Here is an 18205-nt window from a genome sequence, read left to right as displayed (position 1 = left end):
ATAAGTCATTAGCAACGAGCTATTTATAGCCAAGGGCAATTCATTTTACTCTCCTGTATCTCTGTTTCTTTTCCTATAAAGTGAAAGGTAAACTTTGATAATCTCTAAAAGCTCTTCCAGCTGGGTAGTCAATGCTTAAAATAATCTTCTCCTTTAAAACATGAGGTAAATTTGGTGGTGAGTGTGGTTAGTGTATATATGTGTGTGTTAGCCAGACTCTGTAGAGTTTGTTATATGCTATTTAAAAATGTATTAATATAGCTTTTCCCTCCTGCTTTTTAGATGGTTGAACACTTTAGGAATGCTGGCCAATCAGGGCATTGATGTTGTGATACGGCACTCATTTTTTGACCATGGATACAATCACCTCGTGGACCAGAATTTTAACCCATTACCAGTAAGTGTGAGATAAAGATTCCCAGCTCCTTCGCATGTCATTCAGTTCTTTTGATCATGCCTTGTTCCACTCTGGGAGATTTTTTCTTCTGTTACCAGTTAATCTCATGAATTGGACAGAAGCATTCTTGACCCATTTCACGACTTTTGGCTTCACCTCCAACCATCCACTCCTCTTCATGTGCATGTATGTACATGCACACGTGCACACACACACATATTTATATATAACATGTTTATACATTTATTTACTACTATAATTTTAAGAAATCTTGTGCAGTTGAGATTCCACATCTACTTGTGGCCTGTTTGAACTCTGCTTGAGAGTGAATTTTTCCAGATTGTTTTCTTTAATGCTAATAGGAGACATTAGTTAATGTCAGATACAACATGTTGAAAGCAGATGGGAGCGTGCTGGCCAAAATCAGATACAGTAGGAGCCCATCCCTTGGAGAGTGGCTGAATGAAGTGCACTTACAGTTAGATGTTGATCCCTATCTGACAGTGAGGGGGGTTTTCCAGAGCACCAACTTCTCTAGGAAAGCAAAAGAAATGGAAAGAAAGCTAAGGAAGAATGGCAAAAGCAGGGATTTGGGTCAAAGAAATCCCACTTAGTCCAGAAAAGCTGTGCTTACCAGAAATATTACCTGGGCCATCCTTTTGACATTGTCTTGGTTATGATGCAAGGTCAGATTCCTCTTATTAACCCATAGAATGTCAGAGCTAGGATCCCCCTTCTAGATGATCTAGTTCCACCTCATATAACAGAGGGATTGATAACCTGGGGTGGGGGTAAGGGCAGGTAGTGCCAGCTCTAGGACCTGTCTTTGTTCCCTGGTCCAGTGCTCTTTCTACAGAATTTCTGCTCCCCCAAGGTCCACAGTAAACAAATCCAGTGGAACCCTTGAATGTTCCTGCCATTTGCTTCCCTCTGCTTAAGTCCAAGCCTGAGCCAAGAGGCGTCCAAACCTCGAACAGCAAACAGCTTGGCCTCCAACAGCACCATTTTCATGTCTCAAAACAATCCCTTTAGTCAGAGTTCTGAGCATTTATTGCATCACTTATTGCACATCACTCCCAATTCAAGCACAATACTGGCCCAGTTGCTTTTATTCACAGAGCCATGAAGCCTCTCCCAGAGTGGGGGGGGGGGGGCAGGAAGGAGGCGGCGCTAGGTACGGAGGGGTGGAGAGGGAAATTTTAGTTTGGAACCATAGGGTTTTGTGCTTGCTTTGAGCTCATAAACTTATAGAGAGAAACAAAACAATAATTATAAAGTACACTAAACCAATATAATGTGATACGAAAATACTTACTGATCATCAGATAGTGAGGAGAAGACTAATAACAGGTAAGTGAATATATAAATAATAGTGTGTTATAACAAGAAGTCATGGAGGATCCTTGAAAGTGTGTAGAAGAAAGCCTTCTCTGAGAAGGTGACATTGAATCTAAGAGCCCAGTGAAAAGAAGGAGTCAGCCATACAGATTTTGCAGAAGAGCTTTCAGGAAGAGGAAGAGCTAGCATGAAGTCCTCACAGCAGACATGTTTGGAGAAACAGAAGAATAGCTGAGTGACCGGGCCTGGCTGGGAAGGGAGACTGGATGGACATGAAGCCCTACTGGAGTCAGATCACATGAGCTTTTTAAGCTAATAGGAGTTTGAATTTTCCTGTAAGTAGTATGAAAAGTCATAGGACGGTTTTATGGAGGGACGTAACATTTTTAAAAATCACCTTTGTGTAATTAATGCATCAAATGTGAGTTATAATTTCTTTAATATTGTGGACAATATTTAATTTATATACCACTTTCATATACATAAATCAACAATGCTCTGAACACTGTCTTCTCTTCCTTCTGTCTTTCCTTTTTTCTTTCTTTCCTTCTTGTTTTATTCCTTCCTTCATTCATTCAAATCTTACTTACTCTTCTTGATCATGTGCAATGGGGCCATTGTGATGAATCAAAGAGATAAGGAACTCTTGGAGCTTATAATCTAATGAGGCATACTGAGAAATGGAAAATAAATAAACATGCAAACAAAAGAATTACACTTGGCCTAATTACTCTGCAGAGAGTCTGATAGTATAACTACTTATACTTATTTTGCTGAAGAAAAACTAAGATTATGAAGTGACTGATCCAAGATCAGGCAAGTAGTAAGAACTGGAATTCTTAAGAGTTTCTCAGCTCCAAATCCTATTTTCTTTTCACCGTGCTGCACTGTTTCTTGCAGTACTCTCTGTTGTATCTGTGTGCTATGGTCTAAGACCAATGTTTGCCTCAGAATTGGGTCCAGAGAAAGAAATAGGCATTTTAAGGAATTGAAGATAAGAAAACCTAGACTAGAAAAAGATGCTATTTGGGTAACTATACAGGCTTGATTTCTAGAACTGGACAATCCTGAATTCCAAAGCATGGCTATGTGTAGGTTAAAGATGCAAGTCTTCATGGCTTTTTCCCCCAAATGAGAGTAGCTGAAGGTGGCTTCCCTAGAAAGCATGGCACAGAAGACCTCAGTTGATATGTAGTAGTAGTAGCAGAGCTCACAGAAGCTCATATAAAGCTGAAACAAATCCCCCTGATTTAGCACAAATGAGCTGGGCAGCTGTATTTCTGGAAACACCAAGCTCTAATAAAGAAACCATATGTAAAGTGAACTTAAAAAGGTAGCAGTCTTTCTTTTTGTCTTTCTTTACACTAATAAATTCTGCACCTTATAAGTAGAGAATTTGGAAGCTGGGAGAGTGTGTCCTAAATCTCTTGGAGAAAGTTTACTAGGCTAGACCATGGCACCAATATGACAGGTCCTGCCAGCAGCCCTGGGAATGTGTAACAGAGACAGACCTGGGAATTGTATAGGAGGCACTTCAGAGAGTTGTGCAGTTGATAACCAAACACTGCCAATAAAAATGTGTGGGTTTTATATTGCAATTAAATCTTCAAGAGAATTTGTAAAAAGCTTAGGGGATTACTGAGTTGTTTTGATTGCCTCCCAGAAAAATCAGTATTTTCTATTCCAGCTCCTTCAAATCTAGCTCACTATATTTTAGGAAAGGTTTTTACTAGAAAACTGGAGGCCCGGTGTATGAAATGTCATGCACTGGTGGTGGGTGGGTGGGGGGTCCCTCAGCCCAGCCTGCATCCTCTTGCAGTCCCCCCTCACTCCTCACTACAGCTGTGCTCACCAGCCATGAGCCCGGCTTCTGGCTGAGTGGCTCTTCTGCATTAAGTGTCTGCCCCCTGGTGGTCAGTGCTCACCATAACGATGGGTCATTCCACCGTTCGGTCGATTTGCATATTAGGATTTTATTATATAGGATAGCATTTTGTTTTTGTTAATTTCTAGGATACATGTTTAAAAAGTGAGGATGATGGCCTAATGGCTCCTGTATCCCATATTACCCTTCCACTGACTCAGTCAACTTTGACTCTAGTTTGTAGTATTCCAGCTCAGCTCTGACAAGGCCATTCCAATAGCACCAGTCCAGTCTAAGGTAAGAGATAATATGTGAGAGGCCCTTCAAAAATATACCAAAAACTTGTCTTTAAAAAAAGATCATTTTCAACTTATTTGTATTCTTCATGGTTCCTCCATTAGAAAAGTACCAACTCTCTTTCTGTTGTGAGATTTTCCTTCTCCAAGGAAGAACAGAGCATTAAGTTTAGCAGTGCTTCATCACTCAGCTCCCACCCTTTCCCCTGACCCCGTGCCATTGGGAAAGAGGGAACGTGTGAGTCTCCACAGCCAGCCAGCCAGTCATGGGCTCCCTTGGGAGTAAATGATGTTTGTGCAGAAGAGATTTGCACATCCAGTGGACATAGTCCAGACCCCACCAGTTGTGGGCATTCTCCTAAGAGAGGGTTTTGGAATTTAGCTTGCTGGGGTTTTTTTTAAGAGCTTGATTTACAGAGCTCTCAGGGAAAGGAACAGTGAATTACTAGTCAACATCTTCTTAACTCCCATGCCAGCCTAGCAAATATAATTCAATTAAAAAAACATTGACACTGCAAATGTGTCTAGTTCGGTGCTAGTATGCAGATAAATAATATATAGTTCCCTCATCTGCAGAGTTAACAATCTGGTGTGTGTTTGCATTTGAGGGATTACAATTTAGTCTTCTATTTAGAATAAAATAGAAAGCTAGTTCACATTGGGTTGCCTTTTCTATACTGAGTGTAGTGATGGAATATTTATATTTGCTGTCTGTTTTGCTGAAGGTTCTGCTGAATGATAATAAACATTCAGATCACCCCAGTACAACCTTATTGAACACTTGTTATTCTGGAATACAGTCAGTGGTTGTGGGTTGTACTGCAACTCACTAGTCTATGGTAGGATTAAACCTATGTCTGTGGTTATCATAGCAACAGGATTTGAGCCAAGCCAACACTGTTCAGATGTTTTTTGGACATTGGAAAGAAATTAAGTCTTAATAATGCCTGCCTAGCTTCACTAGTTAGCTTTTTATATGACTAAGATCCTATGTCTGCCATTCTTGTTTCCCTTTGAAATGTTAAATAATGCACAGCCATGATATGGACATAGGATCAGCTTAAATCTGTGACTTACCTGAGGAAGAACATCCAATTACAAACTCATGTTCTATTGATGCTGGATTGATGCACACCTTATTCTCGTGTGAAGAATGCCACTTAATTAGAAGCCTCACGAGTAACAGCAGGATCCTGGTTATCCTGGTATGATGAAAAGATTCCAGATTCTAGCCCTAGCTCTGCTATTCATTAGATGTGTATCTTTGGGTCCCAATTTTCTTGTCATTTAAATTGTAATAAAAATGTCTCCTCTGTCTACCTCCAAAAGATAATGTTACAATCCTTGAGAAAATGAGACATGATAATAAATTCTGATTTTTAAATATACATGACGTACATGTATACATAGATAATTACTGGAAGAGATTACATATAAATGTTAAAAGTGGTTTCTTTGTGTAGTAAGGATTACATATAGTTTTTATTCTTTTTCTTTGTGGATTTTTTATGTAAAATTGCTACAACGAACATTACTACTTCTATAACCTGAAAAATAGTTTTTTTTAAAATAGACTATTTTGAAAAATTATGTTTTCAATAGTTAAGTAAACATTATTCCAGTCTAATTCACTTATCATAAACTAGGGAACCAGTGCACAAATTCATGCACCTTGAAAAGAACAGTGGGCAACGAGACTGTGGTGGGCACAGGGGAAGGGTCTCAGCCCATCCTCTGCACCCCTGCCCAGCCCCTCCCACTGTGACCCCCAGTCCCTTGTCTGCCAGCAGCCCCCCTCCTGCTGCCGCCTCCGCTTCCACCCACTGATGGTGCAGAACAGTTTGGGCTGGCAGCAACAGTGGTGCAAGTGGCAGCTGCTGCCCCAATCATCCCTCAGGAGCAGGGGGAGGTGGAGAAGCCCTGAGGGGCAATCAGGGCCAGCAGTCACCTCTTATACCAACTGCTGGTGCCCCAGTGCCAGCCCCAATCATTCAGCACCATCAGCGGGTATGAGCCGTGGCTCTGGCACCAAAAGTGGGACCTGACGCACTGGAGTAAAGAGTTTTCAGTCATTAACAGAGGCTTGCCCCGATGACAGGGTCTGGTGCCCCACCTTTGTCTGGCACTCCGCTCACCTACTCCACCATCCCACCATGGCCGATGCCCACCAAGTTCCTCGTGTGCCCACATGGTGGTCAGCACACATCATAGTGACCGGTTGTTTGGTTGTTCGGTTGTTCGTTTGTTCCGCCATTCGCTCTATTTGCATATTAGGGTTTTATATATAGAGAAAATATATTGATTGATTCGTTCACTCATAAACACTTATTACACTCATGCTACATGTCAGATAGATACTGTGCTAGACACTTTCTGTCTTGCCCTCAAGGAGCTTAGGAGTGGATGGAAGGCAGATGAGTCAGCAGGAATTAGCAGAAGCACTTTGTCAGGACAGAAGAGGAACAGAGGCCAGCCTGTGTCAGCCAGGCATCAAGAAAGTCTTTCTGGAGGAGACACCACCAGAGCTGGATGTTGAAGAGGAAGAGCAAGTTAACCTTAGGAAGATTAGTTTAGGTTCTTGGGAAGAACTTCCACACAGAGGCAGGAGCATGTGCTGTTACAGGGGTGTTAATTTTTCCAGGGAGTCGTGGTGGATGAATTATGAAAAATTACTAGGCAAGCTTTTCCCATTACTGTTAAGTGGCCACACAGGCTGAGTGAAATGTAAAGAATTTCCAAGCTGGAGGTGGTGAGGCAGAGGAGGTTCAAAACCCAGCCAAACCAGCCTGGGACCTAATTCTTGTGTAGCTTCCTTTCTCTTTATGTTCTTTCCCGTGGGAGCCATTAGGAAGATGAAAGAAGCAGAGTGTACCTGTTTAGGGGTAGCTGTGATGTGAAACCCAATCCTCTCATTAGAGGCCCTGACAAAAACTTCTCCATGCACAGCCTTCCTTTGTGGAGATCTGCAGCTGCTGAGAGAAGGGTGTCCTCAGCTGCAGGATCAATCACTGTGCTGGCTCTGTGGCAGTGGCTGGAACGCCTGGGCTGCATGCCCAGTGGGCATAGCTTGCTTCTTTCCTCCTCTATGCCTCCAGACCCTGACTTCTCAGATCAGAGCCTGTGCCTGCATTGCCTAACGAGGCAGGCAACTCTTTTGCTCCTAATGCTTTAAATAGAACTCCCTCTGATTTTTATTTATTTATTTATTTATTTATTTATTTATTTATTTATTTATTTATTTTTTACTATAGTCCTCATCCTTTACTTATTTATCAACTTGAATGATGTGCATGGATGTCAGCATTAGACCTTAGCAGTTGTAACAGCTCACCCTGATGGAAGCTGCCTCAGGAAGTTATAAGAGCTCTGCACCTGAAATCAGCAGATGCAGGCTCAAAGTGCAGCCCCACAAGGTTTCAGTTGCTTGTATCTTAATTTCCACCTCTGAAAAATGAAACTAACTATTCGGGGGGGGGGGGGGGGGGGGACATGGGGAGTATTTTAATATAGTGATTTAGACTGACCTGAGTTTCAAATCCAGCTTTACCAATTACAAGCTTTGTGCCTTAGACAAATTGCTTTTACCACATAGTAAGTACTCAATAAACATTAGCTGCTATTATTAGTTATGTCACATTATAAAATACAAATTATATAGTCACAGGAACAATTATTATTAGTAACTTGAACATGACTATGGCAAGATTATATATATTTGAATATATGTACAGATATCTGGAAATCAATTCAAGTTATGAAAAGCAGGTATTTTTTTTTTTAAATCTATTAGTTCATTAGAGAAACAAAAAGGAAAGCTGTTAATTCTTGCTCTTGAGAGGAATTGACTGCAAATGGTTAAAGACAAGCTAAAAATTACATTTTATTTTCCTCCAGAGAAAACACTGCCACCTTTTCTCAGTGAAGGCAATTAAGGCAGAACCACATTGCAATACTCGCTCTAACACCTTCATTTGGTATTTATAAATGGCCCAATAAGCCCTGGAAACCATGATATGTCACATCAGAATGCTAATGACAGCACATTATGTGAATCACTGAGAGGCAACAATTGAAAATCTCAGTCTGCCATCAACCATTTATATTGTTCCCAGATTGCAGTACTGAAGGATTACAGCTACAGCAAATTGTGCAGCAACCTAAATAAATTAAGGAGGAGAAGCAATTACAGCCTCTCTGCATTTGACTTAAGAGCACAGTGTGCCATCCCTGAAACCACTTACAGATGATGGAGGAGCAAGGCCAGCTCTGGAAATAAGAACTTCATCTGCCCTAACCCCATCAGCTCACCTAAAACTATAAAAAATAAACTAAAAATAATCTGAAAGGAAAGAGAGGAAGGGTGGGAGTAGGGAGAAAAAAAAAATGGAATGCTCTGTGGTGGGTTGGAAAGATCTTCTGCAAGTGCCACAATGATACACTTAAGATTATTTCTTTTTAAATATTATATTTACAAATACTAAGGGCACAGTGATATATGGTTATAATGGTTAGGAATTACTGTATTTTCCAGTGTATAAGACGACCCACTAATTTTACAGTTAAAACATAGGTTTAGGCCTATATTCGCTGTATAAGACTACCCCCACTTCCGAGGCAACACCAGTTCTTTTTTTAATAGACCGCCTCTCTGACTCTGGCCAATCTGAGCAGGCTTTTTACTAGAACACAGTGTAACTTCGGGTAATAGAAGTGATAGAAGTGAACATGAGAGCCAAAGAAAATACATTGTGCCTTTTCTAAATTGTTTTTGTTGTTTTTTTAAAATAAAAAAGTATTTTAAAATAAAAATAGAAAAAAGTTATTTTGTTTTTAATTGTTTTTAAAATATGTTTTTATTGATTTATATATAGAGAGGAAGGGAGAGAGAGAAAGAAGCATTAATAAGAAAGAGAAACATTAATTGGCTGCCTCCTGCACACCCTCTACTAGGGATCAAGCCCACAACCTAGGCATGTGCTTTGACTAGGAATTGAACCAGCAACCTCTTAGGTCATAGATTGATGCTCAACTGCTGAACCACAAAGGCCAGACTGTTTTTAAATTCTTATTTCAATGCACTACACTACACTATAAAATTTTTTTAAAATCTATCAGTTATTAGGTAACTTATTTTCTAATTTTCAACTTTGCTTATTTTACCTCTGATTTGGTTTGAAGCATTGGAAGGATTGAATAGAACATACCATTTAAACTCATTCTCAACTTGAATTGAAAGTGAACAGACTTGTCTTCTACTCTAAAATTCACTGCCCTTATCTTGGTTTCAAAATCCTTATAACTTTTATTCATTAAAGCAGTGATTCTCAAACCTGGCTGCATATTATAGTCACATTGGGGCTATTAACAAATACTTTTGCTGATTCCCCCACTCCATTCCCCCCCCCCTCCCGCAGAGTCTGATTCAGATGGTCTGTAGAGGAGCCAGGTGTTGGTATTTTTTTAAAGTTCCCCAAGTGTTTGATTATACAGCCAGAATTCAGAACCATTGGGTTAGAGACTTTCACTTGCCCCAATTAAATTAGAAATTACCTTTTTCCACCTCTACTGTTCTCAACTATTGCTTCAATGATCAAGGTATTAACAAAATATTTAGTACTATCATTAAGTTATTTGAAAGCTCATTGATTCCATACTGAGCTGCCAGTAGGAAGGAGTGCCTTAGGATAGAAGGAAGATCAGGAGTTCTAGATCTGATTCCAGGTTCTCCCACCAACTCACTCATCCTGAAACACTGGGCACTCTAGGTCCACCTCCAATGTGGGGGTGAACTTGAGGATCTGAGGTCCCCTTCAACTCTGACATTCTCTGATTCATCTTCAAGATTTCCATACCAGTATCTTCAGACAGACTTCTTAGCTGAAGCTTACATTAATAAAACCTATTAAATATAATCAAACTGCACGATTTCACTTTTAAATGATTCAGGGGGTAATCCCTCTTTTCTCAAGGCTCTTATAGCATGTTACAGCAGTAATAACTTTCTTTTATTATTAGAGTTGTTCGGGTACATCTATTTCCTCTCTCTGAGTATAAGCTCCTTAAAAATAGAAGCCATCTCTCCTATCTTTATATTCACCATAATGCCCTGTTCATAGTCAATGCTTACTGAATACTAAAGATGCTTAGTGACTGGGATTCTGGATATTGCAGTACATGCTCAGTAATGGAAATATGGAAGGCAGGCTTTTAGTGTCAGTTTCTGTGTGCACACTGAGTACAGGCAGGTATAAGGCTAGGTGCTTAAGAGATTGGGCTCCAGAGTCAGACAGATACATATTCTTGCTGTGTCACATTTGGCAGATTCCCTCATCTTCTACCATCTGTAAATGGGGATGCTAACACTCCATACCTTATAGTTTCTTATGAATACTCAAGATAGTAACCATTATTATCTATTGAACTGGTCCAAAGGGCTGTCATTCACAAGGTCGCTTCTGATTTATTTTTTCTACTGGGAATCTTGCCCAAACCTTATTAGTTGAATTCAGGAGGCTTCTTCCCCAGCAAACTAGTGAAATGGTGACTTGATCATCTGTATCCACTAGAGTTTGAGTTACTTTTTTCCTGACGTTTTTCAGCATACTTGTATGGATGCATTTGGCCTTTGATCCCTCATAGAGAAGGAGATCTCGGCCATACATTTAGTCATCTTTCTCCTTAAAACAGCTCAGATTGGGCCATATCCAGTCTGGCTCAGTGTACAGAGCGTTGGCCTGTGAACTGAAGGCTCCACAGTTCAGTTCTGGTCAAGGGCAACATGCCTGAGGGCCTGCAGGAGGCAGCCTATCAGTGATTCTCTCTCATCATTAATGTTTCTATCTCTCTCTCCCTCTACCTTCCTCTCTGAAATCAATAAAAATACATATATTTTTAAATAAAACACCTCAGCTTGGGGTAGAGGGCAAGGGAAGAGTCAGGGATGGGTGGAGAGAATAACTCCATGCCAGAAAGCAAGATTTTACATTTGCATTAAATTCACTCTGTAAAAGTATACAGTTCAATTGTATTTAGTCTATTTATAAAGTTGTGCAACCATAATCACAATTTATTTTAGAATATCATCTGAAGAAAACCCCATACCTATTAGCAGATACATCCCATTCTCCTTTTCCTCAGCCCCTGGAAAGCACTAATCTACTTGAAATCTCTATAGATTTCCCTATTCTAAGTATTTCCTAATATGGAATCATATGTGGCCATTTGTGACTGACTTCTTTCATTTAGCATGTTTTCAAAATTCATCCATATTGTAATATGTATTAATACTTCATTCCCTTCTATTGCTAAATAATAGTCCATCATGTGGATATACTGTACTTTTTTATTTATTTATAAGTTGACACATATTACAGCTGTTTCTGCTTTTTGGCTATTATGAAAAATGCCACTATTAAACATTCCTGTACAGGTTTTTATGTGGCATATGTTTTTATTTCTCTTGGGCATGTACCTTGGAAAGGAATTTCTGGGCCATGTGCTTAACTTTCTGAAGAATTTCCAAACTGTTTTCCATAGTTATTTCACCATTTTATATTTCCACCAGCAATGTATGAAGGTTCCAATTTCTCATCAACTTGTTATTATTTGTCTTTTAATTATAGCCATCCTAGTGGGTGTGAAATGGTATCTCATTGTGGTTTTGATTTGAATTTCCCTAATGCCTAATGATGTTGAGCATCTTTTCATGTGCTTATTGGCTATTTGTGAATCTTTGGAGAAATGTCTATTTGAGTTCTTTCCCATGTTTAAAGCAGAGCTAGTTGTCTTTTTATTGTTGAGTTGTAAGAATTCTTTATAATGCAAGTCTCTTATCAGATATGTGATTTACAAATATATTCCCAAATTCTATGTGTTGTCTTTGCATTTTCTTGATGATTTCTTTTAGGCACAAAAGTTTTAAATTTTGATAAAATCCAATTTATTTATTTTTTGTCACTTGTGCTTTTGATATCTAATCCAAGACCACAAAGATTTACTCCTGTTTTCTTCTAAGAGTTTTATAGTTAGCTCTTACATGTAGATCTCTGATCCATTTTGAGTTAACATTGTATATGGTGTGAGGTAGAAATCCAGTTTTATTCTTTTACATGTAGATACAGTTGTTCCAGCATCATCTGTTGAAAAGACTATTTTTCCCTATTAAATTGTTTTTGTACCCTTGTTGAAAATTGAGCATAATTATAAGGGTTTATTTCTGGACTTTCAATCCTAATTCATTGATCTATATGTTTATCTTTATGCCAGCATTATACTGTTTTGACTACTAGCTTTGTTTTAAATATTGAAGTTGGGAAGTGTAAGTCCAAAAAAGAAAATGTTCTTTATTTTTTAAGATTGCCTTAGCTATTACTATCAGTCTGGGATGGTGTGGCAGCTTAAACTAAATACATTTCCAATGTTTGTAGTTACTCAAAATTCCTTTTCAGGTGGCAAGGCCATTATGACTCATTTATTTCAAGGCCATTATGACTCATTTAGGAATTCATTCGTCAGTAACAACAGACACATTGATTTTAGGCGGGGGTTGCAGGTCTTGCTGCCCCATTGTCACAATAATATCCTTTCTCTCACCCACCTGGATAGTGTGAACAATAGTTAAGGTACTATTTTTTTGATTTGTACAATCCTGCCTCTCACTGCTCAGCCTTTAAATATTAATTCAACTTTTGTTTGTTAATAGGCAATACATTGGGGACACTTACTAGCGAACTTCACCTACTATTTGGGTGAGAGCACTTACTGCCTGATCCTGGGAAATTTTTGTTTATCCCTAAGCCTGGCCTGCAAGTCCCTTGTTCTTCCTTATTCAGAAAGTCATGCCGTTGTCACTTTCCCATCCTCATCATCAAAGTGATCAAGAATTGTGAAGGGCCTGAGATTTTATCCTACTTGCAAGCTAATATGTTACCTTTTACTGCTTCATAGATGTAGGCCAAAGACACAAGACTCCTGGGTCAGAACAAAAGACTTTGTTTCTCATGCACAACATGAGCATTCTCATATTTCTATTTGTTCTTCTGGAGGCCAAGCCACACTGGGACAATGTAATAGGCTCAAGTGAATGCTACACACACAGTTGGTTTAAGTTACAGCTGATGAATTCAGGAGCAAGGACCCAGCACTTTTTGAGCAAGTAGCAAACATTATAGCAAGCAGTCTTTCTCCTCGATTCCTCTCCCTCACCCCTCAGGGATGAGCAATGATATGGTAGTCACACTGTGGTCAGTTTAACCTACTTAGTTGCCTGAGTGAGTAACTACTTTTTATCAGATAAGCCTTGCAGTCTGGCACACTCACCAAGAACATACAAGAACAATCAGGACTGGTGACCAACTGCCTCTCCCAACAATCTACCCCTTGGCCATGTATGTTCTTCGCTGAACTCTTATTTGTACCTAAGTGGATCAGTGTGCTGCTCTGTCAACCACTCGGATGAATATGACTGACAGAATCTGGGACCAAATTTGTTGCATTTGTCGCATACAGCATAATAGTTAATTTTATGTGTCAACTTAGGTAGGCCATGGTGCATAGATACTTAATTAAACATTATTTTTGACATTTAAACTTTTTTTTAGATGAGATTAGCGTAAGAAATCTCTGGTGCAAATGTGCTAATTACCCACAGTTGGTCTTAGGTGTTTCTGATTATTAGTTACCAGTTCAGATTCCCTTTAAGAAGCATGGCCTTTTTGTTAATGACCATTTTAACTACCACACATCTCTGTAATGATTGGTTGCCTTTAAAATGAGCCAATAACTACATGTTTATAGAAAGCATAAATGAGACCTGTGTGTAGAATAACAAAACACTCAGAGACCCAAATAGGTCTAAAAATCCTAGTTCATATACCTCAGTATCATCTTCACCTTTTAAGCTACCGTGAAATGAGAACCTGCTATCTGCCAGGAATTAGGTCATTTCATACATTTTTAAATCTTTAAGACAACTGGAGACACTATGTTTAAACTACTGTTGAGGAAGTGGAGGCCCAGAGAGTTTAGAAACTTTACTTAAAGAGCATTCACAACCTACCTAATCTGCATACTTTGCTCATTGCTAAGCCCTTTGAAGTCCACCTCAGCAATTGTCTTGTCTAAAAACCAAGCCATTTACTGTAATTAGTCCAATCTCTATAATCATTCAGAACCTCTTTAGCTTTTGTCTGAATCATGATAACAACCTCTTTATGGTTCTATTTCCAATAAATCTTCCACAGTATCAGTCAGATACATGATCATGTCATCCCCCTTCTTCAAAAACCTTCATTGGGTCCACATTGCCTCCATAATTCCCCTGACTCCTAAGCATTGCATTCAAGGATTTACACAAGTCCTTGGACTTGCTCTGCCTTTCTAGTTCTTTTTCTATCCAGTCACTCCCAGATTACACATCTTCCACTAGAATGACCAACCCATATTTTGCTTCAAAGCCCATCTTCAATGCCACCTTCTCTAATGTCCCCAATAGAAATCTCTCACTCTAGTTATCTCATAAAACTTTGATGTTGTGTTACACTTGGTTTTCATTATACAATGCTGTCTATCATATTTATAAATAAATAGGTCAGCCTCTCCTTTTAGAAAATGATAAAATTGAAGACAAGGATTATTATGACTTATGCCTAGCACATAATAGGTGCATAATGAAAGCTTATGATGTTGTTTAGAATTAATTTGAAATGAATGTGAATTTTGGGTGAATGAGACATTAAAAGCCATACTCCATTCTGAGGAATAGTTATAGCTGCTGCCTAAAGGGAAACTGATTATATATTCTTTAATCATTCTCTATACTGTAACATACTCACCATTTAGGCAGTTGTGTATCAACTGCAATATGCATAGGTAGAATGAAATTTCAGCTATATACAGGACTGTTTTTCTAAGTGCTTTGCCAGCTCTAAAAAGCACCTGGTTCAGTGGTTCCATACCAATTCAAATAAGACCTGAGAGGAGATTCGAAGGGTGAGAGAGAGGTAGATTGCCAAATGAAATGTCTTAGAAACACCAATTTAATGACTTACATATAAATTAATCATAAACATGTGGATTAAATTTCCCTCAGAAAAGGCATGTTTGGGCTCTCTGTGGACCACAAATGGTTGAAAAATGATTGGAGATATTTCCTGAGCCCAAAGACTAAGAAGGAACAGGTCTATACTTCTTTAACTGTAGATATTAGTGCAATAGATAAATTATCCAAGGGGTCTTGGGGAGGCTAGAAATATGGACAGGAAATAAGAAAATGAGATTCAGCTTGAAAGTATGCTCCAGGTACATCTGGGGCAAAATAATCAGAAACAGAGATTTGATTTGAGAGAAAACCCAATTAAGGTATGGAGACTATAAGACATTAAAGGTGATTTTTAGTTGGCATGGTCCATGAGCTAGAACAATGGTCATTTTTATTCCTAAAGATGCAAGAGAAAAGACCCTGGATTATTGAATATGTAACGGTACTCATTGTCCACAGAATATAAACAAAGCCTTTGCTTTTGATTATGTCAAGGTTTACCTGGTGGAAGAATAGTTTGGCTAAAATTAAACTAACTTTTCCAGAAAACTCAAGAAAGTAAATGACCAGTCAAGACTGTATGTAGTCTTTGAGCATAGAGTCCAGAGGCAAAATGGAGTCAGGATTCCAAATCAAGAGAAACTAGTGCTCAAGCTCAAATGAATACCTTCACTAGGGAAAAACACAATCTGTGTTTAAAGTCTTGAGTACATTATGGGCCATCCCAGGAGGCCTTTCTATAAGTGTTTTATCCTTCTTTGTCATTTGAAAATATTTTTTAAAGAGGTCAGACATCCAACTGAATAGGCTAAGCTGAAGTACAGTCATTATAGGCAACTTCTGCCTTGGAAATTGGGTCTTGTTTTGAGTTATCAAGTATGCTAGCATGAAGACCAGATGTTCTAATGCCAAGGAAATAAAAAGAGGTTCCCTTAGAATCTAAAAACTAGAGTTAAGGAAAATAATCTATGATCAATGATACTAATGGTCTTTTATTTGTATAATTAGAGGCCCAGTGCATGAAATTCGTGCACAGGGGTGGGGGAGGAGGGGGGGTGGAGAAGAGGTGGTGGTATCCCTCAGCCCAGCCTGCACCCTCTCTAATCTGGGACCCCTCGAGGGATGTCTGACTGCCCTTTAAGGCCCGATCCTATAGTTGGACATCCCTCTCAGAATCCAGGACTGCTGGCTCCGAACTGCTCGCCTGCCTGCCTTCCTGATTGCCCCTGCCAGTCTGATCACTCCCTAACAACTCCCATGCCAGCCTGATTGATGTGTAACTGCTCTCCTGCCAGCCTGTTTGCCTTTAACTTCCCTCCTCTGCCAGCCTGGTCACCCCCCTAACTTCCTTCCCTTGCAGGGTTTATCACCCTCAACTGCCCTCCCTTGCAGACCTGGTGCCTCCCAACTGCCCTCCCCTGCTGGCCATCTTGTGGTGGCCATCTTGTGTCCACATGGGACAGGATCTTTGACCACATGGGGGCAGCCATCTTATGTTTTGGAGTGATGGTCAATCTGCATATTACTCTTTTATTAGATAGTATAGAGGCCTGGTGCATGGGTGGGAGCCGGCTGGTTTGCCCTGAGGGGTGTCCCGGATGAAGGTGGGGGTTCCCTTGGAGTGTGGGGCAGCTTGGGTGAGAGGCCTTTAGTGGTTTGGCGACCCAAGTGGAGGCCCTGGTATCTGGAATTTATTTACCTTCTACAATTGAAACTCTGTAGCCTGGAACAGAGCCATGCCTTCTGCTTACTTCGTGGCTGCCGCCATTTCTGTTTGGATTTGTTTAGAATAGGGGTGTCGAACTCAATCAGAGAAGGGGCCAAAATCTAAAATCCAGCCTAAATCGCGGGCCGAATGGTTTACTGAACAGTCATAAACTGACAATGTCATAAACTGACAGCGGAGTGCAGTGATGACAGCGCGGTGCGGGCCACATTGCAAGGCCTGGTGGGCTGGATTTGGCCCGTGGGCCTTGTGTTTGACACATGTGGTTTAGAACAAGTGGCAGTGTTAGAGACTCAAATCATGTTCTTTTGACTAAGTGATTTCATAGCTTTTCGGATTGATTATAGGGAAGAAGATTACTATGGATTGTTGAAAGCCTCTTTACATAATTCAGATCCCTTGTGATTGGATTGATTGACATGATCTAGGCCAAGCATGTCAAACTCAAAGGCTAACATGGATCAAATAAACAAAGTTTAAGTTTATATGGGCCGCAAAAAAAAAAAAAGCTTCTGTTTTCATAGAAATGTAGGTTTATTCTATGTAGACCTGCTGAATACAAAGGGCTGAAATAAATGAGTAACAATTAACATAAAATAATAGAACATTTTAATAAAAATTAATATTTTTTCTTGAACATTAATTTACCGGACACTGAAGAACTGCACAAATTAATAAGTGTAATGCAAATGAACCTATTTTTCTTATACTCAAAAGCAAAATATTTCCTGTTGGGCACACCAAACAAGTCAGTCCAAGACTAATGACATGGCAATTGGCTGCTAAAATATTCACTGATAGTACTAGTGTAGAGAATTGGTGCACCTGCTCATAAGGTGCATAAGGGAATTGAATGCAATATGATTATAGTAATCAGTCATTAGCGAACATTGTAGTTCATTATTATTATTATTATTATGTATAACAGGATATTGTAAAAACTAAGTTTCAAATATTTTATTAAAATGTTTCTTACTTCCCTAACTGTTTGGCTCAGTGGATAGAGCATCGACCTCTGGACTGAAGGGTCCCAGGTTTGATTCCGGTCAAGGGCATGTATCTTGGTTGCGGGCACATCCCCAGTGGGGGGTGTGCAGAAGGCAGCTGATCGATGTTCCTCTCATTGATGTTTCTAACTCTCTATCCCTTTCCCTTCCTCTCGGTAAAAAATCAATAAAATATTTTTTTAAAATGTGTCTTACAAATATGGCTGAGCTGCAAAAATATTGTTGTGGGCCTCATGTGGCCGTGAGTTTAACATGTTTGATCTAAGCACTTTACTATATCCACACTATGATGTAGACTTAATTATCACCTCATTTTAAAGACAAAGAAACAGATTCAGATGGATTAAATGACTTGTCTACTGGCTTGTAAATGGAACAGCTGGAATTCAAACCCTGGCAGTCTGTCTCTTCGTTCACTCTCTAGCCACTACATTGTACTCTTACTTAAAAACAACATTATCAGAAACATCTTTTCCCCTGGTGAGAATAAAGCTATATCAGAATAAAACTGGCATCTAATTCTGAGTACATCTAAACTT

The 18205-nt window shown here is 39.4% G+C and overlaps 1 protein-coding gene across 4 annotated transcripts in view; it reads left to right on the top strand.

The window, feature by feature from the left end:
• HPSE2 (heparanase 2 (inactive)) overlaps positions 1–18205 on the top strand; it is a 438368-nt gene that overhangs the window by 319891 nt on the left and 100272 nt on the right. For all 4 annotated transcript variants that reach the window (XR_014796800.1, XM_084904090.1, XM_084904089.1 and 1 more), the window contains exon 9: positions 283–397. Coding sequence is in view for 3 of the 4 variants with exons in the window: in XM_084904090.1 (XP_084760216.1) it covers positions 283–397 (115 nt within the window). In the remaining variant the exon portion in view is untranslated. The remainder of the gene's footprint in view (positions 1–282; positions 398–18205) is intronic.

Source organism: Pipistrellus hanaki (genome assembly GCF_964339955.1).
Source record: "Pipistrellus hanaki genome assembly, chromosome: 14".
Classification (NCBI taxonomy): domain Eukaryota; kingdom Metazoa; phylum Chordata; class Mammalia; order Chiroptera; family Vespertilionidae; genus Pipistrellus; species Pipistrellus hanaki.
Note: the sequence above shows the minus strand (reverse complement) of the source record. Positions and strands in the feature narration are given on the sequence as shown.